The following is a 26,165-nucleotide window of genomic DNA, read 5'->3' as shown; positions in this document are numbered from 1 at the left end:
CAATGGGTAGAAACCAGGGCTATCTAGCTTCAGTCAGGACACAACATACAGCCTGGCAATGGGTAGAAACCAGGGCTATCTAGCTTCAGTCAGGACACAACATACAGCCTGGCAATGGGTAGAAACCAGGGCTCTCTAGCTTCAGTCAGTACACAACATACAGCCGTCATATACTTATATATATACATCTTTGGTGTTACCCCGCAATGTACACCATTACTTCAACTTGTAAATAATCTAAATGGTGGTCGGGTTGTGCAGTAAATAAGGCACTTGCCTTTCACCAAGGCGCTAAAGGTCATGGGTTCAAATATTAGCTGATCTGGCCCCCATTGCATTTTCAGACTTCACTACAACACTGTTGTAGAGTTGCTTTTGTTTATTTCATCTTTTTTTAATTTTTAATCATAAATGTTCTTCAAGATATGGGTTTTTTTCAGAAATGATTTATCAAAACTTTAGATATGACAAAAGAAAAGTTTCTTATGTGTATAGTTATATTATACATATATTATACGTAGTGTTTGGCAGTAGTACGTATACAGGGATCTTTGATGGTGAAGCACGCAAGTTTCAGGTTCATTTTTCAGCTTTTATATCTGGTGAAGTATATATGTGTACTTCTTTCTGGAAATAGAATGTCAAGATAAAGCTATACATGTGTTAGTATTGAGTTGATGTCTGAAACTGAAGTAGCAGACTCAGACTCCCTACACAACACTTTTGAGTAATAACGAACACTTATTCAAATCGTCCATAATGTATTTATAAGGTCATCAACTCTGGTCCAGTAACAATTAACTGAATAAATGGAGGAGCAAACCAACAATAAGAATTCCAGTGTCGGACACAGTATTTAAACACATTTCTAACGTTGCCAAAATGCCTTCATGTATATATATCATATAGAAACAATTTCCTTTTATATTAATAACTCATCAGTTTCAATTTGTGCAGATTTGAAGCTGACAGTGCAAATTAAAATCTTTTAATAGATTAAAAAAGGCTCAAATTTTTCTAATGTTTCCTTATATAATTCAATTCATATGTTTATATATGCAATTCAATACATGGAAACATTGTGAAGCTGGTTGTTAAATCTCAGACATCTTCAAAAACTGTGCATGCAAACTTATTAATTAAAGATCTCAATACACTGAACATGGGTTCAACACTAATACTAGTCCACTTGCCTGGATTTTTTAATATGTGTAGCGCGTTCAGGGAAAGTTGTGACAATTTTTCAATTTAACCAAATGTATTTAATTGCCTAAACTCAACTTCCTTGTGTGACAATATCTGAATATGTATACCGAGGACCAGCATACGACAACTCGGGATAGAGTGTTGTCGCCGCTGCCGTATTTGCATGTGTAACATATGCATTGTCACTCTAAATAAGGAGGTGCAGATGTTAGATGTGTTACATACTTTACCCTATGAAGTCACCATACAGAAGCAAAAATTGCAGAAATGTGTTCTGCCATTTGAAATGAAATCCTGTATAATGATGTTCCCCAACACAATCTGACATAGGAAAGAAATGTTCCCCGGAGGAATCTGACATACATTGTAGGAAAGATATGTTCCCCGGAGGAATCTGACATAGGAAAGATATGTTCCCCGAAGATCTGACATAGGAAAGATATGTTCCCCGAAGATCTGACATAGGAAAGATATGTTCCCCGGAGGAATCTGACATAGGAAAGAAATGTTCCCTGGAGGAATCTGACATAGGAAGATATGTTCCCCGGAGGAATCTGACATAGGAAAGATATGTTCCCCGGAGGAATCTGACATAGGAAAGATATGTTCTCCGGAGGAATCTGACATAGGAAAGATATGTTCTCCGGAGGAATCTGACATAGGAAAGATATGTTCCCCGGTGAATCTGACATAGGAAAGATATGTTCCCCGGAGGAATCTGACATAGGAAAGATATGTTCCCCGGGGAATCTGACATAGGAAAGATACGTTCCCCGGGGAATCTTTCCTGACATAATTATTATTGTTACACCTCAAGTGAATTTCTAGCTATTTGATTGGTTGGGAGAAAATTAATCAAAAATCTCTGTCACACTCTGAAAATACATTGGTTTTAAGGGACGCAGGTGATATTGCCATGAGACAGTGAAAAATATCACATGCGCGAAAAATGTGCGTTCACCGCTTCGTTTTCCCACCGTGATGGTCACAAGAACGTTTAACGGCAACAGCCAATTTTATCAAGCGCGGGTGCGATAGTGATTGTAAACAGCAGACTATCAACAAACAAGATATCATTATCGAGGTTTGCTGCCATTTCTGAGCTACACAGACTCAACCCTCAAAAACCCATTGTCTCCCTCAGCTTCGCCTCGGGTGACAATGGTTTTCTCAGGTTGACAATATTCACTGTCACCTGCTTATGAATATCATATTTATATAATATAACCCATTTTGTTACTTTATTCTTGACTACTGACACCTTCCTTACAGTCCAAATTCTACAGCAAACCTTAGTATGTGATGTTTTGATCACAAATATAAGATATTTTTAATAATTGGTTAGCCAATTGGTGTTGATCACAATATAAAACAGTAAGGTTTTGAGCTTTACTACTTATAATAACTGAATTGTGTACTTAAAATATTGCTGGGTTCTGTAGGCATATCATGATCATTTCTCTGAGAGTTTGTACACATTTCACAAAATTAAAATAATATACAAGGGTGTAAAAAAATATCGAGTCAAAAATCCACTTGCTGAAATTGTTTACACCCCTGTATGGTATATTATCTTAATTTTGTGAAATGTGTATAAACTCAAAACTAGGTGATGCTGTTGCACAAATTGAACTGCAACCAGGTGGAGGATGTCATCCCTATATATTACATACTTGGTTAAATTGCCAGCTACCATAATCAACAGTGAGATATCCCTCCCCAGACCATAACTGAGCCACCCACAAACCTATCCCTCTCATGAATGCAAGATTACGCAGATGGGCAAGACAAATACCCCTGTCTTAACGTCATATTACTACGTACGGACGTCCCGATCGCGATCAGTCGGCAACCCTTCTGGTGTCTCTAGACAAAGGACAAGAAACATTCACACCAAACTGCATAGCAACCTGTTGTTGCCTTTGACCTTGCATGAGCAATGCAATAGCCTGACCACTCTAAACTTCCGTCAGCTGTACCATGATAACAAGAGATTCAAATTGAGAACAAAGAGCGAAAGTGATGTGTCTACCTCAAGAGTATCAAGTGGTGTGTCTACCTCAAGAGTATCAAGTGGTATGACAAGATGTGTTGACGAACTTGTCATCATTAAATCAATTATGTAATCGATCATCGATTGGTTTACTACTTCGGATTATAAAGCGATTATCGATTACGATTTTAAACTGATTGCTCATCACTAGTTACCCCTATTTTGCAAATCTTGGGGATACTAAAACCCCCAGATAGAAAAATGAGTTCGAACACTGCTCATCATAATTTGTGTGTGTCAAATGACATTGTACAAGCTTTTATTTAATAAATTTAACATATATCTTAAACTGAAATGCTTATTTTTATGTAACATAATATAAAACCTCTTTAATATATATATTATATAAAGTTTCGATATTTTTCCTTTTTGTTTTGTTTTGTGATATATATATATTGCTTCACAATATAAGTTATCTCTGGGTAAGAAGGGGTCTACCTATGGGCTCATAGACCCTGTCTGGTCTATAAAGACCAAAGGGGTCTATGAGCTTGTAAACCCCGCCTAACCCAGAGATAACAAATTTGTCACCCTGACAATCTATTATTTTCTGCAAAAATTATACGACACTTGGTGAGTTGTACTTGACAGCTACCAAAATAGCTCCTAGATACCAGACACCGTTTCTGCAATATTTCGAACAATACACGGCCATCTTTAATTTGTAATTAGCACCCTATAGCAGCCCCCTCCTTTCCAGATTCATTGAATTTGCTGTAGTTTTAGATTGTTTGTATGCTATTTCATCCTGTGAATGATGGGGCAAACTTCGAATGCTTGAGTGTGTCGGGCGCCATCTTTGTTGTTATGTACAGATATTCTTGTTTGAGTTATCTCCCCTGGCATGTGATTTTATAGACCCCAGCAGATCTAGAGCGGGGTCTATAAAAGAAATATAGACCCAGGCAAGATATCCAATCAGGAAGAGTGTTACAAATTAGAAGGGTGACAATATGTATTGCGACATGTGAGTATCAATGTATATGAATCATATCATGAGCTTAATGGCAATACTCAGCACTATCTTGCAGTAATCCAAATTGGGATTTTTCAAACAAATTGGGACTTTTCAGATTAATAAAAAAAAACATCAACTAAATGTTGCATTATCATATGAATACAAGATGAAAATTTAAACACACATTTTATATTTTATAAAATATTGTACTATTTGATCTGAAAAGGGACCACAACAAAATGGATTTTAAAAATATAACTCAAATGCTTTAATTAGAAAGCAGATCGTAGTATTGCAGATTTTCCAGCTTTAATAATTTCTATTTGAAAAGTGCCATTAAATGGTGCTATTATCAGTTCAGATGACATATAATTGAAAGAAAAGAAAGTTGCAATAGAAGAGTATTGTCTTCTGATAAAGTGATGACAGACCAATGCAATCAATATATAGCTAGCTTTCAGAAAGATAAACTTTTATAATAATAAATTGGGATTTATATTGGAGAGGGACGTTATAAAGACCTTAATTCTCTGGTTCAATTGGAAAATAAAGTCAAAGTTAAGTAAATGTGACTTGCTTATCATTTTCCTGCATTCTTATATGCATCCCAAATCAAACTGAAGCAAAAAAAGAAAATACTGGGACACCAAATAGGTCAAACATAGCCTTACATTCCTATGAAATGATGTCAATGTATTTTATTGCCACAGGCTGCGTGCATGTGGGGCCCAACTTTAAAAACCAATACACAAGACTTACAGCATAACATACAGATGTACTAATTGAGCTAGGGGTGATACTGATTGATAGTTGTAGAGATATAACTGTAAAAAAAAAAATTTATCCATCACTTCAATGAATTCAATAATTAATTATCATTATTTGTTGACAAAAAGTATACCATGATCTACAGATCTACTTATCAACCCACATTTAATATAAATAACACTTGCATTTATAATGAACTGTAATCAACGATGATAAAATTGAAGTAAAAAGAGTTAAGAAAACAGCCATTTGTTTACCTTCATAGACCCTGAAGGTGACATTTGTTTCCTTATTAAGAATTCAAGCCACTTACATTAATTAATTTTGCAATGAGTCAAAGTGACAGTTGGAGCTGTCATACAGTAATAACCTAATTTCTTGCAAGCTAATATCGATAAATTCAAAGACAGACTTTAATCACATCAGACAATTTATACACACTTTATCAACAATGGCCACACAGAGTTTGATAATATAAAACGGATGTTAAGATCAGCTTGTACATCCGAAGTAAAGGGCCTGACACTGACGCACAGTATACCTCATCAAAGGGGAGAGCTCTCTCCTGTAATACACAGCGTGTGTACTGCAACTTCACAGGTTGCAAAATACATTAACATACGAAATATTTCAGAAAATATGCAACACATTGCAGCTATCATGCATAAAGCGTTGCCTACCTGTTGCTATTTTCCTCTCGGTTGGCATACTGCTGAAAGACACCGTCTTCTTTCGTATTGGTTTTCTACTTCCATCCCTGTTCATAAAACTACTTTTCCTCGGCATGACTTGCCCAGAGACATTTGTCTCTTCCTGCGAAACCTGTGTTTCATACTCTATCACTTTTGCACCATCTACACTATCAGTATCACCATTTACGAATACATCCTCGGATTTTTCTGCATAATTAGTTTCCAAGCTACTATCAGCAGTGTCGGCACCCTGTTCTTCCGCCATGTTGACATCTATATAATAGACTCGGCCTGAGACAGGGGAGAAAGCTTGTACAAATGTGTAAGTGAAATTCCCTTATTAAAAGGAAAAATTGAGTAATTATTTATAAATTTAGATATTTCTCTTCAACTTCTACTATTTTACATAAACATATCTCAATTTAGACTGGGTGGACCAACCGGGAAAACACCCCTACTTTTATTTAATGGACTAGCCACTCCGGAACTCTGGGATGTGTTTTTAAAATGGAGATCGTGGTGTTTCCTGTGTTTCATTGAAAACAGAAATGAACACCTAAACATGCTGTTGCATCGAAGTATGACCAGTGCATAGTGTTATTTATTACGAATGTATTGTTATTATATCTTGTTTTACGACATCCCTCTTACTTAAATAACAATCAACCATAACAAGGTACGGTTGATGATAAATGATGACGCTAAGAAGACTGTGCTTGTACAATGTGTCATTTGATTGTAGGTTTGACTATTGAAATACTACACCCAAGGCCTACCAATAGAGCAAAGCACTGGGATCTTGATTTTTAAGAATACAACAAAAGAAGGGACCATATTTTAAAAGAAATAAGTAATGTCCATGTTCTATACAATGGGCTTTATTTCATCTTTCTTTCAACAAAACCAAATAATAAGCAGGTTCAGTACACTCTACAGTACTGATTGAGCTTATAGTAATACTGTACAGTACTGTGTAGCAAGGAGGCAGTACCAAAATCGGATCAGTACCCAAATCGGATCACTTTTTGCGAAAATACTGTTAAATAAATAAACATGTCAACAAATCAGTTAAAACAATGATGTAGTCTTAGAATAGATAGCATGCATGCATCATTTTTTTGTTTACAGATGATTAGATTTTAACTTCAAATAGCACAAGAAAACGTAATTCAAATTCAAATGTCAGTGTTTTGATCACGTTTTTAAAAAAATGGTGCGTGCAACGACTGTATTCTGTTTTGGACTATAGGAATATATTCACACCACAGAAAAAAAAATTGTCATATAAATTCTAAAGGTCATCATACAATTTTAATATGCTGACAAAAAAATATTCATTTGAGCCTTGAGTATTCGATTTTTTACATCATTATTTTTTAATAAGAATATATTTAATGTCTTTTGTTATCAACCTAATGATAAAATCTTCTTTTAAAAGCGTTTTCCTTAAAATTGAAAATCACATAAAAATAGTAGCAATAATTTGTGACTTCAAAGATCATATCCGATTTATTTCTTCATTTCAAATGGTATTCATTTTATCATTCATAAGAATCCATAATCTTTAGGCAGCTGGAGCAAACAGTTGTAATGTGTTGATTTTAGAAATGTGCCTTGGCTATATTAAATCTGGGGTATTGTGGATAAAACCCATGCATGAATTGAAATCAGAAGAACTGCTTTTTGCAACTGTTATAACAATGCTCTACACTAAGAAGGAAAAAACACTTAGATAAAAAAAAAACACTTATGACAAAACATCCAGATTGCAGCGCATATAAATAATTTTTTTTTAAAGGTTTCAGCATCACAAAATATATATATATAAAAAGAGAGAGAGAAAGACTATCAGTATCTTTTATTTAAAAAATATTCTAGTTTAATTGAATTAGAATAAAGCCTTACAGAAAGAGAAATTGGAAGGAGGGGGGGGGGGGGGGGGCGACAACAAGCAGTTAAAGTGGTAAAGATGTTGAGTTGTGCCCATTTATCAATGCAACTATCAGTTTAATCTGAAAATAATAGAGGTAGGCAGTTACATTTATATCTTTTATTTAAAAAATATTCTAGTTTAATTGAATTGAATCAAGAGTTAGATATTTGGTGATTGCATGATTGCAGGGGTTATAAGTTGGAGATTTGGTGATTGTGTGATTGCAGGGATTATAAGATTGGAGATTTGGTGATTGTGTGATTGCAGGGATTATAAGATTGGAGATTTGGTGATTGTGTGATATCAGGGATTATGAGATTGGAGATTTGGTGATTGTGTGATTGCAGGGATTATAAGATTGGAGATTTGTTGATTGTGTGATTGCAGGGATTATAAGTTTTGAGATTTGGTGATTGTGTGATTGCAGGGATTATAAGTTTGGAGATTTGTTGATTTTGTGATTGCAGGGATTATAAGTTTGGAGATTTGATGATTGTGTGATTGAAGAGATTGTAAGTTTTGAGATTTGATGATTGTGTGATTGAAGAGATTATAAGTTTGGAGATTTAGTGATATCAGGAAGTATTAGTTTGGAGATTGTGTAATTGCAGGGATTATAATTTGAAGGACTGTTCAACAACCTTTACTAAGATTTATTTAATTACATCATTTGCTGTCTTAATGTATCTGTCTGAACATTTAAGTGGAAAAAATGTCCGTCTAATTTTTCCAATCACATTTCTAGTGTAATATCATTGATATCAGAATCCAGGTATGTTGATTTTCAAATATAATTGTTATTATCAACAATGTATCTTTTCAGAATAAATTCTTCATGGAAACCTGTCATCATCTGTCAAAATGTCGACCAAAAGGGAGCAACTGTTCCATTTTAAACCCCCAGAAATGGATGTGCTACATATGTGGCACAACAGAAAGTGTCTGGGTAAGTTTGAACAATGTATTTGGTGGAAAGCTCACATTATCTTTAGTCTATAACTTGAGATTGATATAATCATATATATATGCACACTGAAGGTATGTTGTGTTTCTGTGTCAAATGAACACATTAATTTTGACAGAATATATTATGGTATGGGGAGCGTCCGTCCATCTGTCTATCCACACTTTGGTGTCCGCAAGATAACTTGCTTAAATATCATTTTGATGAAACTTGGTGTGTGTTCAAAGACTTAGCCAAAGTTTGAGGTGGAGCAAAATCTGCACGAAGTTGATAAACATACTGTGCTCTGATCGGTCAGTTTCCAAATGTTACTGTGTTCTGATTGGTCAGTTTGTGTTCTGATCGGTCAGTTTCCAAATGTTAGTTTTTGCAAGATATGACTTGCTTAACTGTTGTTGGATTTTGATGAAACTTGATTTGTATATATGTATACACAGTATGCAAAGACTGAGTTTGAAGTTGAGCAAAATCCATGCATAATTAATTAGCATTCTTTGCTCTGATTGGTGGAAAGTTTCTGCACAGTAATTTTGTCAAATATAATCATATTCTGGGTCAACATTTATATGATACCATGTCAAAGGCTAAGCTAAAACATGAGTATAACCTGCCTATAATGTAGGACAAAGTTTACTGCTATGTGATTAGTAGATGGTTTTCACACAGTAACTTATTCAAATATGACAGGATTCTAATAAATAGTTTACCCTTTGCCAAATAATGAATTTGCCGGTACTTAAACAATAGAAATATCATTGGTTTTGATGGTGTAAATTGAATGTATTATAGGCAAATATGGACAGTTTCAATTTCTTTTTTCATGGTTTGAAGTAAGTACAAAGGCAGTGTTTAAACTTAATGGTTAAACCCATAGTCAATCACCATGAGATTCACTGTAGCATACTGTCTATGAGTATGACGTCTGACATTTTATCTTCAAATTGTTGAAGTTGGTCAGTACCATTTAGAAGTAGAAGTAGAAGATGTGTAACAAATTCTAAGACTGCAAAGGGAGAACATTTCTATAAATCAAATTTTTAAAGGTTGTAAAGGATATATGAAATATATATTCCTCCAACTTAAGTTTGTCAAGTACAGTCTGTATTCTCCTTTCACCACACCCTAGGAGTAGTTTCCTGAGCAATACAGTACTATACTATACACATGTTGTCACACCCTAGGAGTAGTTCCCTGAGCAATGCAGTATACACATGTTGTCACACCCTAGGAGTAGTTGCCTGAGCAATACAATACTATACACATGTTGTCACACCCTAGGAGTAGTTCCCTGAGCAATGCAGTATACACATGTTGTCACACCCTAGGAGTAGTTGCCTGAGCAATACAATACTATACACATGTTGTCACACCCTAGGAGTAGTTTCCTGAGCAATACAGTACTATACTATACACATGTTGTCACACCCTAGGAGTAGTTCCCCGAGCAATACAGCACTATACACATGTTGTCACACCCTAGGAGTAGTTTCCTGAGCAATACAGTACTATACTATACACATGTTGTCGCACCCTAGGAGTAGTTCACTGAGCAATACAGTATACACATGTTGTCACACCCTAAGAGAAGTTCCCTGAGCAATACAGTACTATACACATGTTGTCGCACCCTAGGAGTAGTTCACTGAGCAATACAGTATACACATGTTGTCACACCCTAGGAGGAGTTCCCTGAGCAATACAGGATACACATGTTGTCACACCCTAGGAGTAGTTCCCTGAGCAATACAGCACTATACACATGTTGTCACACCCTAGGAGTAGTTAACTGAGCAATACAGTATACACATGTTGTCACACCCTAGGAGGAGTTCCCTGAGCAATACAGGATACACATGTTGTCACACCCTAGGAGTAGTTCCCCGAGCAATACAGCACTATACACATGTTGTCACACCCTAGGAGTAGTTTCCTGAGCAATACAGTACTATACACATGTTGTCACACCCTAGGAGTAGTTCCCTGAGCAATACAGTACTATATACATGTTGTCACACCCAAGGAGTAGTTTCCTGAGCAATACAGTACTATACACATGTGTCTTCAATTCAGATTAGTCTCCTTACATTTCCATATTTTCATACATTTAGATACAATAATGCATGAGAAGAAGTTCAAGTATGTCCGATTGGCTTGGGACAGGCACTGTATATTGATCTGCCCTTATGTACTCTTGTTCTAGACTGTTTTAATTAATGAATGCTCAGCTGAAAAACATGTGATATGATGTATGATGTAGGATATGAACACAAGATTTTGTGAAGTGTGTTCAGCATTTTTCTTGTTATTAATGAAATACGTATAATGACAAACTGGACTTTCTGCTTTTGTGACTCCTCTGGTGCACATGCACCTACAGCATGCAGTTATAACCAGCTGTGGAGAACAACATCTTTTTCCGCCTTTGTATTTCAGATACATGTACCAGTACATGTAAGACTATAGCATTTATTTGGGACAAGGGAAGATGGGCCACTTTCTGGTATATAATAGCTATGTTGTCAGGTTTGCGAAATGTCTTGTCTGCTTTTATCGAAAGCGTACCCTTGTACATGTATTATTGCTACATCTTTCACCATGGATCCACTTTATTTTGTTTTAGGCCTGTTTAAATTGTCCGAATGTGGCCTGTGGAAGATTTAACCAAGAACATGCCTTGAAGCACTTCAGTGACAGCAAGGTTGGAATGATGATCTACACATATGTATTGAGTGTCACACACACAAACAACTCATGCCAATATATTTAACTTTTTTATTGTTTGATTTTGTTATTATTCTCTGTGAAGTCTAAATTTTTGTTCTGATATAAGAATAAAATGATAATCAATGTGCAAGAAAAAAAAAGGACCAACATGTAAATATCTGAGTTTTCTGTAATGTTCTTAAACAATATTAAACTGTAGTTTCAAGCTTGCGTCAATGTGATAGTAAATGTTGTAAACACAAATTACATGTTCATGAAAACTAAAAGCTAAAGTTCAGGTTGCAGATGTAGACTGAAACAAAATAGCATGAGCTATAGTAAGGACAACATTGCTGATCTGTGGTAACAATGTTTATCTGTGGTAACATCGCTGATCTGTGGTAACAATGTTTATCTGTGGTAACATCGCTGATCTGTGGTAACAATGTTTATCTGTGATAACATCGCTGATTTCTGGTAACAATGTTTATCTGTGGTAACATCGCTGATCTCTGGTAACGATGTTTATCTGTGGTAACATCGCTGATCTGTGGTAACAATGCTGATCTGTAGTAACAATGTTTATCTGTGGTAACATCACTGATCTGTGGTAACAATGTTTATCTGTGGTAACATCGCTGAAATGTGGTAACAATATTTATCTGTGTAACATCGCTGATCTGTGGTAACAGTGTTTATCTGTGGTAACATCGCTGATCTATGGTAACAATGTTTATATGTGGTAACATCGCTGATCTGTGGTTACATTGCTGATCTGTGGTAACATCGCTGATCTGTGGTAACAATATTTATCTGTGGTAACATAGCTGATCTGTGGTATCATCGCTGATCTGTAGTAACAATGTTTATCTGTGGTAACATAGCTGATCTGTAGTAACAATGTTGATCACGATATCTGATTCCGTTTTCATTTTTCAGCACCCTCTGTGTATAGAAGTGAACTCCAAGTATGTCTATTGGTAAGTTCACCATGCAATATTGTGCATTGATGTTTTCTAATAATGTATATAACAGCCTTATCGTTCTCTAAAAACAGTTGAATCTGCTCATAAAACCATCTTCATGTAATAAGAACATTCCGCTTTTTGCAACCATGTTTCTTTCCTCTCGAAAGTATTTACTATATTATAATTTAACTGTAAACGACTATCTCAGTATCTGGTCTTATGCGATCAGCGACCACCCATAACTGACCCCAAAGATTATGTTAAACACCCACATGTACATTTGACCAAATTTAGGGACTGCTTTTGACAAAAACTACCAAAAGATTGTTTTTGACGAAATGTAAAATGCTGTGTGTAGTTGTCACCATGTATGAAGAAGGGCTGTCTAGCAGTCATTTCACTAAATTTAGTGAACAAATTTGACGAGATAGATTTGTTAACATTCTGTTGTAGTTACCTCTGTCATAATTACATTATCATTCTGTTGTAGTTACCTTTGTGACGATTACGTTATTAACGACAATGCCGCTGGGGACCTGAAGACAATCCGCAGCGCTCTCAGTGCCATTGCCACACAGACCTTTGGTGATGTGGAGACCAAGGGCTTTAAGTTACTGAGGTCCTACTCCCACACTGCCATAACGTCCACGTAGGAGTCCTGTATGTCCTATAACCCCACTGTAACCTTCAACATATACAAGTCTCACTGAGGTCCTACTCCCACACTGCCATAACATCCACGTAGGTGTCCTGTATGTCCTATAACCCCACCGTAACCTTTAACATATAGAAGTCTAACTGAGGTCCTACTTTCACACTGCCATAACGTCCACGTAGGTGTCCTGTATGTCCTATAGCCCCACTGTAACCTTTAACATATAGAAGTCTAACTTAGGTCCTACTTTCACACTGCCATAACGTCCACTTTGTTGTCCTGTATGTCCTATAACCCCACTGTACCCTTCAACATATAGAAGTCTCACTGAGGTCCTACTCCCACCCTGCCATAACGTCCACGTTGTTGTCCTGTATGTCCTATAACCCCGCTGTAACCTTCAACATATAGAAGGCTCACTGAGGTCCTACTCCCACACTGCCATAACGTCCACGTATGTGTCCTGTATGTCCTATAACCCCACTGTAACCTTCAACGTATAGAAGTCTAACTGAGGTCCTACTCCCACACTGCCATAACGTCCATGTAGGTGTCCTGTATGTCCTATAACCCCACTGTAACCTGCAACATATAGAAGTCTCACTGAGGTCCTACTCCCACACTGCCATAACGTCCATGTAGGTGTCCTGTATGTCCTATAACCCCACTGTAACCTTCAACGTATAGAAGTCTAACTGAGGTCCTACTCCCACACTGCCATAACATCCACGTAGGTGTCCTGTATGTCCTATAACCCCGCTGTAACCTTTAACATATAGAAGTCTCACTGAGGTCCTACTCCCACACTGCCATAACGTCCACGCTGTTGTCCTGTATGTCCTATAACCCCACTGTAACCTTTAACATATAGAAGTCTAACTGAGGTCCTACTTTCACACTGCCATAACGTCCACGTTGTTGTCCTGTATGTCCTATAACCCCACTGTAACCTTCAACATATAGAAGTCTCACTGAGGTCCTACTCCCACACTGCCATAACGTCCACGTTGGTGTCCTGTATGTCCTATAACCCCACTGTAACCTTCAACATATAGAAGTCTCACTGAGGTCCTACTCCCACACTGCCATAACGTCCACGTTGGTGTCCTGTATGTCCTATAACCCCACTGTAACCTTCAACATATAGAAGTCTCACTGAGGTCCTACTCCCACACTGCCATAACGTCCACGTTGGTGTCCTGTATGTCCTATAACCCCACTGTAACCTTCAACATATAGAAGTCTCACTGAGGTCCTACTCCCACACTGCCATAACGTCCACGTTGGTGTCCTGTATGTCCTATAACCCCACTGTAACCTTCAACATATAGAAGTCTCACTGAGGTCCTACTCCCACACTGCCATAACGTCCACGTTGGTGTCCTGTATGTCCTATAACCCCACTGTAACCTTCAACATATAGAAGTCTCACTGAGGTCCTACTCCCACACTGCCATAACGTCCACGTTGGTGTCCTGTATGTCCTATAACCCCACTGTAACCTTCAACATATAGAAGTCTCACTGAGGTCCTACTCCCACACTGCCATAACGTCCACGTTGGTGTCCTGTATGTCCTATAACCCCACTGTAACCTTCAACATATAGAAGTCTCACTGAGGTCCTACTCCCACACTGCCATAACGTCCACGTTGGTGTCCTGTATGTCCTATAACCCCACTGTAACCTTCAACATATAGAAGTCTCACTGAGGTCCTACTCCCACACTGCCATAACGTCCACGTTGGTGTCCTGTATGTCCTATAACCCCACTGTAACCTTCAACATATAGAAGTCTCACTGAGGTCCTACTCCCACACTGCCATAACGTCCACGTTGGTGTCCTGTATGTCCTATAACCCCACTGTAACCTTCAACATATAGAAGTCTCACTGAGGTCCTACTCCCACACTGCCATAACGTCCACGTTGGTGTCCTGTATGTCCTATAACCCCACTGTAACCTTCAACATATAGAAGTCTCAGGGGATGTTTTGGTAAATGTTTAACGATTGATCCTGCAAACTTCAAACTTGTTGTGTGGGTTGCTCTAGTGAATGTGAAGAGACCTCTTGATTTTGATCATGGTTCACTGTTGCTAGAAGTAGAATCCTGCTTGGCTGGGCTTGTAGGATGATAACTTGAGAACAAATGAAGACACAAAGTTCAAACTTGATATGTGGGTTGTCCTGGTGGAAGCGAAGAACTTGTTGATTTTTGGCCTGGTCTGCCAAAGGTCAAGGTAACCATTGCTAAAAATAGAAATCTTGCTTGGTTGGGCTCATCTGGATGACAACTAAAGAACAGATGATCATACTAAGTTCAAACTTTGTGTATGGGTTGCCAAATTGGATCCAAAGAACCCTATGGATTTTTGGCGTTATAACGCCCAGAGGTTTAGGTAACTGTTTGTCCTGATAAAGATTGCGATTAAGGCTATTGATTTAAGGGGTGGGCAGTCAGTTGTCTAGGTCACCATTGCTAAAAACAGACTTTAACGTCTCAGTATGATAACTTTCCTAGCACATATACTCCACTGGTCTTCAGTGTTGCAATTCTATTGTTTTTCCTGGGGTTATGGCCCTTGAAACCTTGTAAGCACAACTCCTCCATTGTTTGTTTGACTTTTGGCACAGTGGAATAGCATTATGGTACGATGTTCATGAAGAAAGGAATAATTTTGTTGGACCATTTTTCCAGGAGTTATGGCCATTGAAACTTCAATTTCTGATTAAAAAAAACAAGTTTAAGTGCAAGCAGGGGGTATATCTTTGTGAGCTCTCTCACATTTTCTCTAGTTTTAATCAGTTGGTAAGATCTATACATTTTCCTCAAGAAGATTGTTTGCCATATAGTCAAACTAATTTTTTTTCTTCAGCTTGACATCAAAAGAAGATGACAGAATTGCTACAGCAGACTGGCACAGAAGGTAAAGGAATAGTGTACTTCAGTTATGACTGCATTATAATTATATAAGCCTTCAGGGTTTTTCTTCAAAATTTCAACATAATTGGTTATTACACATACTATTTATAAATAAAGATACTATATTAAGACAAAGTTAATCACTTTTGAAAATTTAAGGATTTGAAATGAAATACATAATGTAGGCTCATGAGACAGAATCTCTGGTCTAAAAATCTGTTTAAAGGAATTAGCAATATCACAATTGTATTACCAGAACCACTTCTTGATAAGTTACAACATATTTTGTAGTCTGTTTATTAGTCCCCATTAGTTTCTGAACCATAGGTGAGCACTCTGTCTGTCTGTATTCCATCTGTCCAAAGCTCACTTCATTTCACCTTGAGTAACCAGATTTGGTATGTAAGTACAATTTAGGATGGCTTATTGCAAAGTGTGAGAAGTACATCAGTGTGACCTACATTTTGATCTTTGACCTTAACCTTTCGAAGAGTTTGTCCATGGCTCTTCTTCTGTATTATTTCACTAGGATAAACCAAATTTAGTATGTAGGTATATCCTATGATGGTGGAGTACAAAAAGTAGGTCACTGTGATCTATGCTTTGACCTCTGACATCAGACTTGTAAAGATACTTTCTTTACGTTAGGTTGATCCTGAGATAGGTGTACAGCTGGGTCAATAAAGAAATCATAATCATATGGATTGCCTTGCAATACTTTGCCTTGTTTTTTTGTATTTTGCTATCCCCTTATTTTGTCAGTTTTCAACCAAGTCAACGTATTTATCACCAAGCAACAACAGCACTTTACAATGTCACATGAGGAAAAGTTCTGCTTGCATGTATAATGTTGGAAAGGTAGTCATAGTTCGGGGCACCCAGTAAGTTCATGGAAACAATTGTCCTGCTGTATCCCCTCGTGATCATAAGAGACATCTAATTAGTGCAATTAATAACATAGGATCCTGTAGTAAATTTGTATGTAAGATGAATACAGTATTTGTAATGGGGAAACCTGTGTAATCTGGATAGATTGATCTTGGTTGGTTTTGGATTACACATATTATATTGTAGTTTTAGAATCTTGTAGAATAGCAATCTCACGTAAAGACACTAGCTTGTGACGGGTTTTTACAGGCAAAAGGTCCTGGGGAAGACATTTGCAGCATGGCAGGCCTTTATTTTGGATGAAAAAAATAAAAAGGTTTGTAATTTTTAACTTTTGGTGTGAAACATTATAAGTGTTTTCTAGATGTGCTGATTTCAAAGAGGATTGAAGTTAGTGATAGTATTAAGTTTTGTTAGATTACAGTATTGTTTGATAAGAAAATAATCCTGAGCAGACATTTCTGTGGTTTGTCACCTACTTTGACTGTGATCATCAAACTTGTAACTATCATTTTGTAGTGCTATAATTTTGGGGGGACAAACTTTACCATTGTTTCACCAAAACCTACCAGGTATTTCTATAGAGTTCTGATTCACTCCACAGTTTTTACTATCGTTGATGTGGTTACTTTTTCACATTTGATGTTTTTGACAGTTTCAAATTTCTGATTATTTTGTTTGGACTGTGCAAGTCAAACTAGTATTTTTGCATGAATCTAGGTCTTGTGAGGATGTAAACAGAGAAGACAAGTAAGACATTTTTGAGTTGAAAGGTTTTATGGTCTAATGCATGTCTACAATGTGTTTTTAGACTCCGAAGAAAAATCGGCGCCAAGCAGAAGTACTAGTGCCGTCACCATCAAGCCCCTTCATGAGAAAGCGTACATTAATCCCAGGAATTACTGGCCTGCGTAACCTTGGTAACACTTGTTACATGAATTCAATCTTACAGATCCTCAGGTACAGTCTGATTGGTAGTCCCTACCAGTAACATGTGGCGACTGTTGTCTAAGTTTACATCTCCAAATTGTAGGAGGGCCATTTACATATAATAATAAGCATAGGATGAGCTACTGATGTTTGCATAATTATCTGTATCACCATATAGCTGTAGTGTGTCATACCCAAAACTCATGTTTCCATTGTCTAATGTAACAAGAAAAAATGGGGATGGTAAGACACATATAGTGCAAAACCTGAAACAATCATATTACTAGTTAAGAGGTGTTAGGTCACAGGTAGACTAGATAGAATAAAGGCTGCAATTGTCCTACAGGTCCATTGACCTGGTTTCCAGGTCGAAAATGGCCGCTGTTTCCCCTCGGCTTGGCCAAAATTTAAAGATTTAGGGCCATCCACAATCAGATAATATGACTGGGATATTGAAATATTTTATTCTACTTTTCACTACGGTTTAAATGGGCAGTAACAGTTTGGTATTTTGATCGGTACCTGGGTAAACATTTTCCAACTGGTTTCCTATTGAATCCGACTCTTATTGTGATACTAACAACGTGCTATTGGACCCTAAACATTTGTGTGTGCAGTGTTGCTCACTTAAAGCTCTTCAAGTTTTACACATTCTTGCCGTTATTTCTCACAACTGTTCAATAGTAGTCATTTTAAACCAGGAGAGCATTTCAGGCCCACTAGGCCTCTTGTTATAATGTTATTTTACTGTTTTCTGACAGTCACACAAATATTTATGATATATGTCACATCACAAAGACAATTAACAATTGTATTACAACTCATGTGACTGTTTATTGACAGCAATTTGGAAGAGTTCCGGGAATACTTCATGCATTTGGAGACACAGTCCTCCAAGAGTGATGCCTCATCCCAAGCCGCATCCTCCTCTACCCCCTCTCCCTCCCCCTCCCCCAGGTCATCTGCCAGGCTTCTGACTCGTCACTCATCATCAATCACACCTTACCTCAGTCGCCAGTCAACTGTGGAATGCTTTCAGGTAAAAGTCATTGTGGTGTATTGATATACAGATTACAGGTATATAGACAGATCCTGATTTCCTGAAAAGATCTAAAATACACTGTTGATGTTTCAAACCTCTTCAAAATCATAGATATAGATTCCAGCAGTTTAACGAAAGGTACTCTGTTGTTGTTCCTTTTTTTAATCCAAAACAGTCACCAAAGTAAATACATGTACCGTGTAACTCTTTCACAAAAAGGTCAGATTCTGTGATATGTCAAATATATATATAAACTTTATTTATTTGACAACAATTACAAAGTAAAAAGACAAAAAATACTAAATATCAACAAGTAGAAAATATGATCATTATATTTTTATTTTATTTTTAGCTCACCTGGCCCGAAGGGCCAAGTGAACTTATGTCATGGTGCGGCGTCCATCGTCCATCCGTCGTCCGACCATCTGGCGTCAATATTTTACTTAAAACAACTTCTTCTCAATAACCAAAAGGCCTATGATGATGATATTTGGCCAGAAGCAAACTGGGATGAAGCGCTACCAAGTTTGTTAAAATAAATGACCTTCACCTATTTTCAAGGTCACAGGGGTCAAATATGTTAAAAACTTTAAACAACTTCTGAATAACCAAAAGTCGCAGGATGATGATATTTGGCCAGTAGCAGGCTGGGATGAAGGGCTACCAAGTTTGTTCAAATGAATGACCTTCATCTATTTTCAAGGTCACAGGGTTCAATTGTCTTAAAAAATCTTTAAACAACTTCTTTTCAATAACTAAGAGGCCTAGGATAATGATATTTGGCCAGTAACATACTAGGATGAAGGGCTACCAAGTTTGTTCAAATGAATGACTTTTATTTATATTCAAGGTCACAGGGGTCAAATATGACCAACTTTGAAGGTCACAGGGGTCAAATGTTTTAAAATCTTCAACCCACTTCTTCTTAATAACCAAAAGGCCCAGGGTACTGATATTGGTCCTGTAGCATGCTTGGATGAATGACCTTGACCCACTATCAAGGTCACTGGGGTCAGATGTCTTAAAATCTTCAAACGACTTCTTCTCAATAACCAAAAGGCCAAGGGTACTGATATTGGGCCTGTAGCATGCTGGGTTGAAGGCCTACCAAGTTTGTTCAAATGAATGACCTTGACCCACTTTCAACCTAATGTCCTTGTTCGACATTCAAGGACACAGGCTTCATGTTTAAATCTTTTAATAGGTTCTTGTGAATCAAACACTGATATTCTGCCTGTAGCTGTATTTTAGTCCACTTTTAAGATTACAAGTGTGAGATTAATACCAGGTGAGCGATGCAGGCCCATTGGGCCTCTTGTTTTTTAAATTACAGGATCGTAAGTTCAGTTTTATATTGTAACAACAGAATATATTTCAAGTAAACAGCATTGATTGAGTGCTCATGTTTCCACTCTTTCCACAGCATTTAATGACGCCCAAATCATCTAAGAACAGCAGCACCAAGAAAGAGGGACTGAGTGGGGGGTCCACGTCATGCACACCTGTCCGACGTCAGCTTATCAGTACAGTTGAGTCTAAAAACTCTGCCCCAGACAAAATGTAAGGCACTATAGATTGAGCAACTTATTCAGCTAGATTTCTTTTTATTCCCCCTGAATAAAAATCCAGGGGGATATATAGCCAACATGCGGGTTGGGTTGTCCATCCGTCTGTCTGTCTGTAGTGCTTCTACAGATGATAACCGTGTGTAGGCTGCCCTAGTGGATGCGAAAAACCCAATTGATTTTGGGCATGGTCTGCTAAACATAGAATTCTGCTTGGTCGAGCTTGTTTCATTGATAACTTGAGAACAAATGATCATACAAAGTTCAAACTCTGTGTGTGGGTTGACCTAGTAATTCCCAATGATTTTGGGCATTGGAAGCCAGAGGTCAAGGTCATCATTGCTAAAAATAGACTTCTGCTTGTCTAGCCGATAGATTCTGAATGAATGATAATACAAACTTCAAACTAGGTGTGTGGATTGCCCCTTTGCATGCAAAGATTAATTTGATGTGGTCTGAAAGAGGTCAAGGTGACCATTACTGATATGTACCGGTAATGAAATTTTGTTTTGTAGTGTTTGTCCTGATAATAACTTCAGAATGAATTACGGTGCAAAGTACAAACTATGTATATTGGGTCCTAGAGATTTTGAACAAGCCTATTGATTAAAGGTGTGGGCAGTCAGAGGTAAAGGTCACTGTTGCTTAAAATAGAACATTGCTTCTCTGAATGATAACTTGAAAACTTTAGTGTAACTTGTAAATGTATGATTGTACAAAGTCTGCATTTATATATAAAAAAAATGATGCTGGTCCACGTAGAACTATGATGAAACAGATTGTAACGATTTTTGCGCAAGTTTCCTGTGCTTAACCAACACAAATCAATGACGGGTCAATAGCAAACCCTGCACGTGATATTTTTGGGGGATATTCTGCCCCTGACAGCTCTCTGGTTACATACTGTCTCTTAGAATTTCAACTCATTCACCCCTGAAGACACATTTTAACTCTTTCAAATCAAAGGTTGGAATGGTCCATTATGTAATTTCAGGAGTAAATGAGTTAATCTTAGAAGAAGAAAAAACTATAATACAATATTATATTTTGATAGAGAATTATAAATTTAAAGGCCAATATACCACTGAAAGTAACGTCAGTTGAGATGTTACAGGAAGTCATATGATGTTTTTGTTACCCTTACACACAGCTCTCTGCACCAGGAGTTGAACGGTCTGTTCCGTGTGTTGTGGTCAGGGCGATGGGCCCAAGTCAGTCCTCATGCCCTGCTTCAGGCTGTGTGGCAGGCCATTCCCACTTTCAAGGGCTATGCACAGCAAGATGCCCAGGAGTTTCTATGGTAAGCAGGTGTAACACATCTTTCACCTTAAAATAGAGCTGCATTCTAAACCTCCTTTCTTTGATAATATAACTCATAAAATAAAACTAGTAGGGTTGTTGTAGCCTAAGAGTTAAAAAATGCACTTTGGAATACATGTTTTTAGAGAGAAAAGGAACATTTATAGAATAGACAGACAATAGATTGGTATGGACTTATGTTTTAAAAACACAAAAAAAAAGTTCTTTTGCTAGTCCAGGCAATTCTGTCTGAACCATTGATGTAAAACTACCTATACATATTAACTGATTTAAATATTTTCAGTGAGCTACTTGACAAGGTGCAACAAGAACTTGCAGTCATCAATGACACACAAGATATTGTAAATGATACATTCCAAGGTCAGCTTGTCAGTCAGGTAAAAAAAACAGCCATCAAATATTTTTCAAGGTAAGATTGACAGGTAAAAACAGCCATCAAATATCCTTCAAGGTAAGATTGTCAGGTAAAAAAAAACAGCCATCAAATATCCTTCAAGGTCAGCTTGTCAGTCAGGTAAAAAAACAGTAACCAAATATCCTTCAAGGTCAGCTTGTCAGGTAAAAAACAGCCATTAAAAAAACTTCAGGGTAAGATTGTCAGGTAAAAACAGCCATCAAATGTCCTTCAAGGTCAGCTTGTCAGGTAAAAAACGGCCATCAAATATCCTTCAGGGTAAGATTGTCAGGTAAAAACAGCCATCAAATATCCTTCAAGGTAAGATTGTCAGATAAAAACAGCCATCAAATATCCTTCAAGGTAAGATTGGCAGGTAAAAGCAGCCATCAAGCATCCTTCAAGGTAATATCATCATTCAGGTAGGTAAGAGCAGCCATCAAATATCTTCAGGTTAGATTGTCAGGTAAAAAACAGCCATCAAACATCCTTCAAGGTAAGATTGACAGGTAAAAACAGCTATCAAATATCCTTCAAGTTAAGATTGTCAGGTAAAAAACAGCCATCAAATATCCTTCAGGGTAAGATTGTCAGGTAAAAACAGCCATCAAATATCCTTCAAGGTAAGATTGTCAGATAAAAACAGCCATCAAATATCCTTCAAGGTAAGATTGTCAGGTAGAAACAGCCATCAAATATCCTTCAAGGTCAGCTTGTCAGGTAAAAAACAGCCATCTAATATCCTTCAGGGTAAGATTGTCAGGTAAAAACAGCAACAAATATCCTTAAGGGCAAGATTGTCAGGTAAAAACAGCCATCAAATATCCTTCAAGGTTAGATTGTCAGGTAAAAAATATTAGCTATCAAATATTTCTCAATGTAAGAATGTCATTCAGGTAAAAAAAACAGCCACCAAATAACTCTTGAAGTCAGTTTCTTGGTTAAAAACAGCTATAAAATATCCCTCAAGGTCTGATTGTCAGTTAGTCATAGAGGCACATGCCAACAAGCCAAATGTCTTTTTCCCCCGTCATCCTATATCAGCTGGTTTCTAGATGGTGATGACATGAATACTTTAGTGAAGTTTCATGAAATATAGTTGAAACAAAATTTGTCAACATTTTGTGCCCAGATGCTAGCTTTAATGCCAAGGTCACTGTTGCTATTTATAGGTCTGATATTGCTATTTTTCAGTAGGTTAATTGTCATTGGTCTACAACTGTGGGGCCAGGGGGCATTCATGTCTTACAGATGTTTTATAGTTTGTTTTTAGCTCACCTGGTCCGAAGGACCATGGTGAGCTTATGCCATACCGCAGCTTCCATCGTCCGTCCGTCAACATTTCCTTTATAACACTACTAATCATGAACTAATGAGCAGATTTTGACCAAATTTAGTCAAAAGCATCCTTGGGGTTAGGGGAACAAATGTTGTATAAATGGTGGGTCTGGCCCCAATAGGGGAAATATAGCAAATTCTTTAAAATCTTTCTTCTTCTTTAGGAATGAAAGGATTTGTTCCATATTCGGTCTGAATCATTCTTGGGTGAAGGGGAACCAATTTTGTATAAACCGTATCTCTGGCCCCCCTGGGGGCTGAGGGGCGGGGCCAAACAGGGGAAATATAACAAATTCTTTAAAATCTTTCTTCTTCTGTAGGAATGAAAGGATTTGTTCCATATTTGGTCTGAAGCATCCTTGGGTAAAGGGGAACCAATTTTGTATAAATGGTGGGTGTGGCTCCCCCCAGGGGCCTGAGTGGTGGGGCCCTATAGGGGAAACATAGCAAATTATTCTTTAAAATCCTTCTTCTTTTGTAGAAAAGAAAGGATTTGTCCCATATTTGGTCAGAAGCATTCTTGGGTGAAAGGGAACCAATTTTGTATAAACCGTCGGTGTGGCCCCCCTAGGGGCCTGAGGGGCGGGGCCAAATAGGGGAAACATAGCAAATTATTCTTTAAAATCCTTCTTCTTCCTTAGGAATTAAAGGATTTGGTCCATATTTAGTGTGGAGCATCCTTGGGTAAAGGGGAACCAATTTTGTATAAACGGTGGGTGTGGCTCCCTGGGGGCTGAGGGGCGGGGCCAAATAGGGGAAATATAGCAAATTCTTTAATTCTTTAAAATCCTTCTTCTACCATAGGGCTTAAGGGATATTATTCTAATTTAGTCTGGAGCGTCCATGGGCCAAGGGGACTCAATTCTGTGTAAGCAGGGGGTGTGGTCTCCCAAGGGGCAGAAGGGCGGGACCCAATAGGAGAAATGGAGGGAAAACCTTTAAAATCCTTCTTCTACCATAAAGATTAGGGGATTTTATCCTAATTTAGTCTGGAGCGTCAATGGGCCAAGGGGACTCAATTCTGTATAAGCAGTGGGTGTGGTCTCCCAAGGGGCAGAAGGGCGGGGCCCAATAGGAGAAATGGAGGTAAAACCTTTAAAATCCTTCCTCAACCATCAGGATTATGGGATTTATCCTTATTTAGTCTGGAGCATCAATGGACCAAGGAGACTCAATTTTGTATAATTGGTGGGTATGACCCCCCTAGGTTGCATAGGGGTGGGGCTCTGTTTGAAGTTTGTTCTCACTATATCTCAACTACTGGATGGATCTTTCTGAATTTTCATATGTACTTACAGCACCTACTTCATACCAATTATTTTAAACATATTCAGGTGAGCGATACAGGCCCTCTAATCCTCTTGTTTCTGAAACAAATATTAGCAAAAAAAATGGTACGTAGGTTGCTCTCAGGGAGGAGGACCCTATTAATTTTGGGTGTGGTTCACCAAAGGTCAAGGTCTCTGTTCCAAAAAATTATAATGTTACTCAGAATATTTTCCAGATAGGTATGCTGCCCAAGCAAATTTCTTGTACTAGAGCGCTTTAAATACGTAGTACTAAAGATTATTTGATATCACACGAGAAATGAAGATTAATGCATTAAAATTATTGTAATGGTTGGGTGAAATTTGTCTTAGTAAGTTGATCTACTATTTATAGCATGTTTGTTTTTTATTTGAATAATAATTCAATTATCATCTAAAACAAGGTGTTATTGTTGTTTTATTTACAGGTCACATGCCTGAAGTGTAAAAACGTATCAGAAACCAATGAACCCTACATGGACCTGTCATTGGAGTTTCCTGAACGCTATCAAATCACAAAAAAGAATTTTAAAGTGGCGCAGGACATGTGTCATGTGACAGGTTTGTAATCATGTTAAAAATCAAGTAAAACACTCCTCCTAGATCAGAATTAATCCTATTGTTTTGAAAGATGATGCCACAACCTTTTCTTGTATTAGTGTCACGAAGAAACAGCTTGTATTAGTGTCACGAAGAAACAGCTTGTATTAGTGTCACGAAGGAACAGCTTGTATTAGTGTCACGAAGAAACAGCTTGTATTTGGACAGGATTATAGATATAGACCAAGGTATATGTGTGTGTCAGTGTATGCCTAGGCCATAAGAGGATCATTGCAATAAACTTTCACCAACTTTGGGCAATACATGTATAATGGCACCCCAACTTCCATTCTTTATCTGAAAGTACAAATAAGATATTGATTTATTGCTCTTTGCTGAAAAGTACTGAAAAATGTTGATGATCTTTCGTAATTTTGAATTGCATTCCAATTTTGACAACTTGATTCAAAAAAATGACTAGAATAAAAGGTTGTCCTGTACAAACAAATATGCAACAAATTACATTCCAATCAAATATTTAGAATGGACACAAATGTATTGTGATACCATGACACATGATATTTATAGTGGTGGAGGGTACATAGTATTGATTTGAAATAGCAGGGTTGATATATTTAGGATCTTACATGAGATTCCATTTCATATGATATTTATGAAATGAGTCATAAGAATTTTTAGGTCACCTGAGACAAAGTCTCAAGTGACCTATTGCGATCGCCTTTTGTCCGTCGTCGTCCGTCATCCGTTGTGCGTCCGTAAACAATTTACATTTTCGACTTCTTCTCCAAAACCCCTGAACCAATTTCAATGAAATTTTGTAGGGACCTTCCATGGACAAAGGTCAACAAAAATAGTTGCCGGTTTAGTCCTAAGCCCCCAGGGGCTGAGGGGCGGGGCCAAAAAGGGTCAAATTGACTAAAATTTCAAAAATCTTCTTCTCCAAAACCCCTGAACCAATTTCAATGAAATTTTGCAGGGACCTTCCATGGACAAAGGT

At 37.5% G+C, this 26,165-nt stretch overlaps 2 protein-coding genes across 4 annotated transcripts in view; one reads left to right on the top strand and one right to left on the bottom strand.

The window, feature by feature from the left end:
* LOC110454443 (inactive phospholipase C-like protein 2) overlaps positions 1 to 5,942 on the bottom strand; it is a 115,010-nt gene extending 109,068 nt beyond the window's left edge. For all 3 annotated transcript variants that reach the window (XM_021503938.1, XM_021503939.1, XM_021503940.1), the window contains exon 1: positions 5,666 to 5,942. In XM_021503938.1, the coding sequence (XP_021359613.1) occupies positions 5,666 to 5,942 (277 nt within the window). The remainder of the gene's footprint in view (positions 1 to 5,665) is intronic.
* A 224-nt stretch (positions 5,943 to 6,166) lies between these two features.
* Positions 6,167 to 26,165, top strand: part of LOC110454442 (ubiquitin carboxyl-terminal hydrolase 44-like) — a 26,029-nt gene continuing 6,030 nt past the window's right edge. The window contains exons 1-13 of the mRNA XM_021503937.1: positions 6,167 to 6,255; positions 8,434 to 8,556; positions 11,195 to 11,272; positions 12,217 to 12,257; positions 12,736 to 12,894; positions 15,777 to 15,827; positions 16,961 to 17,027; positions 17,523 to 17,671; positions 18,485 to 18,680; positions 20,107 to 20,243; positions 21,399 to 21,548; positions 21,852 to 21,945; positions 25,036 to 25,168. Of these exons, the coding sequence (XP_021359612.1) occupies positions 8,446 to 8,556; positions 11,195 to 11,272; positions 12,217 to 12,257; positions 12,736 to 12,894; positions 15,777 to 15,827; positions 16,961 to 17,027; positions 17,523 to 17,671; positions 18,485 to 18,680; positions 20,107 to 20,243; positions 21,399 to 21,548; positions 21,852 to 21,945; positions 25,036 to 25,168 (1,366 nt within the window). The 5' untranslated portion in view covers positions 6,167 to 6,255; positions 8,434 to 8,445. The remainder of the gene's footprint in view (positions 6,256 to 8,433; positions 8,557 to 11,194; positions 11,273 to 12,216; positions 12,258 to 12,735; positions 12,895 to 15,776; positions 15,828 to 16,960; positions 17,028 to 17,522; positions 17,672 to 18,484; positions 18,681 to 20,106; positions 20,244 to 21,398; positions 21,549 to 21,851; positions 21,946 to 25,035; positions 25,169 to 26,165) is intronic.

This window comes from Mizuhopecten yessoensis, unplaced genomic scaffold (genome assembly GCF_002113885.1).
Source record: "Mizuhopecten yessoensis strain PY_sf001 unplaced genomic scaffold, ASM211388v2 scaffold7841, whole genome shotgun sequence".
Taxonomy (NCBI): Eukaryota; Metazoa; Mollusca; class Bivalvia; order Pectinida; family Pectinidae; genus Mizuhopecten; species Mizuhopecten yessoensis.
The sequence above is the reverse complement of the archived record's forward strand: the minus strand, read 5'-3'. Positions and strand labels throughout refer to the sequence as shown.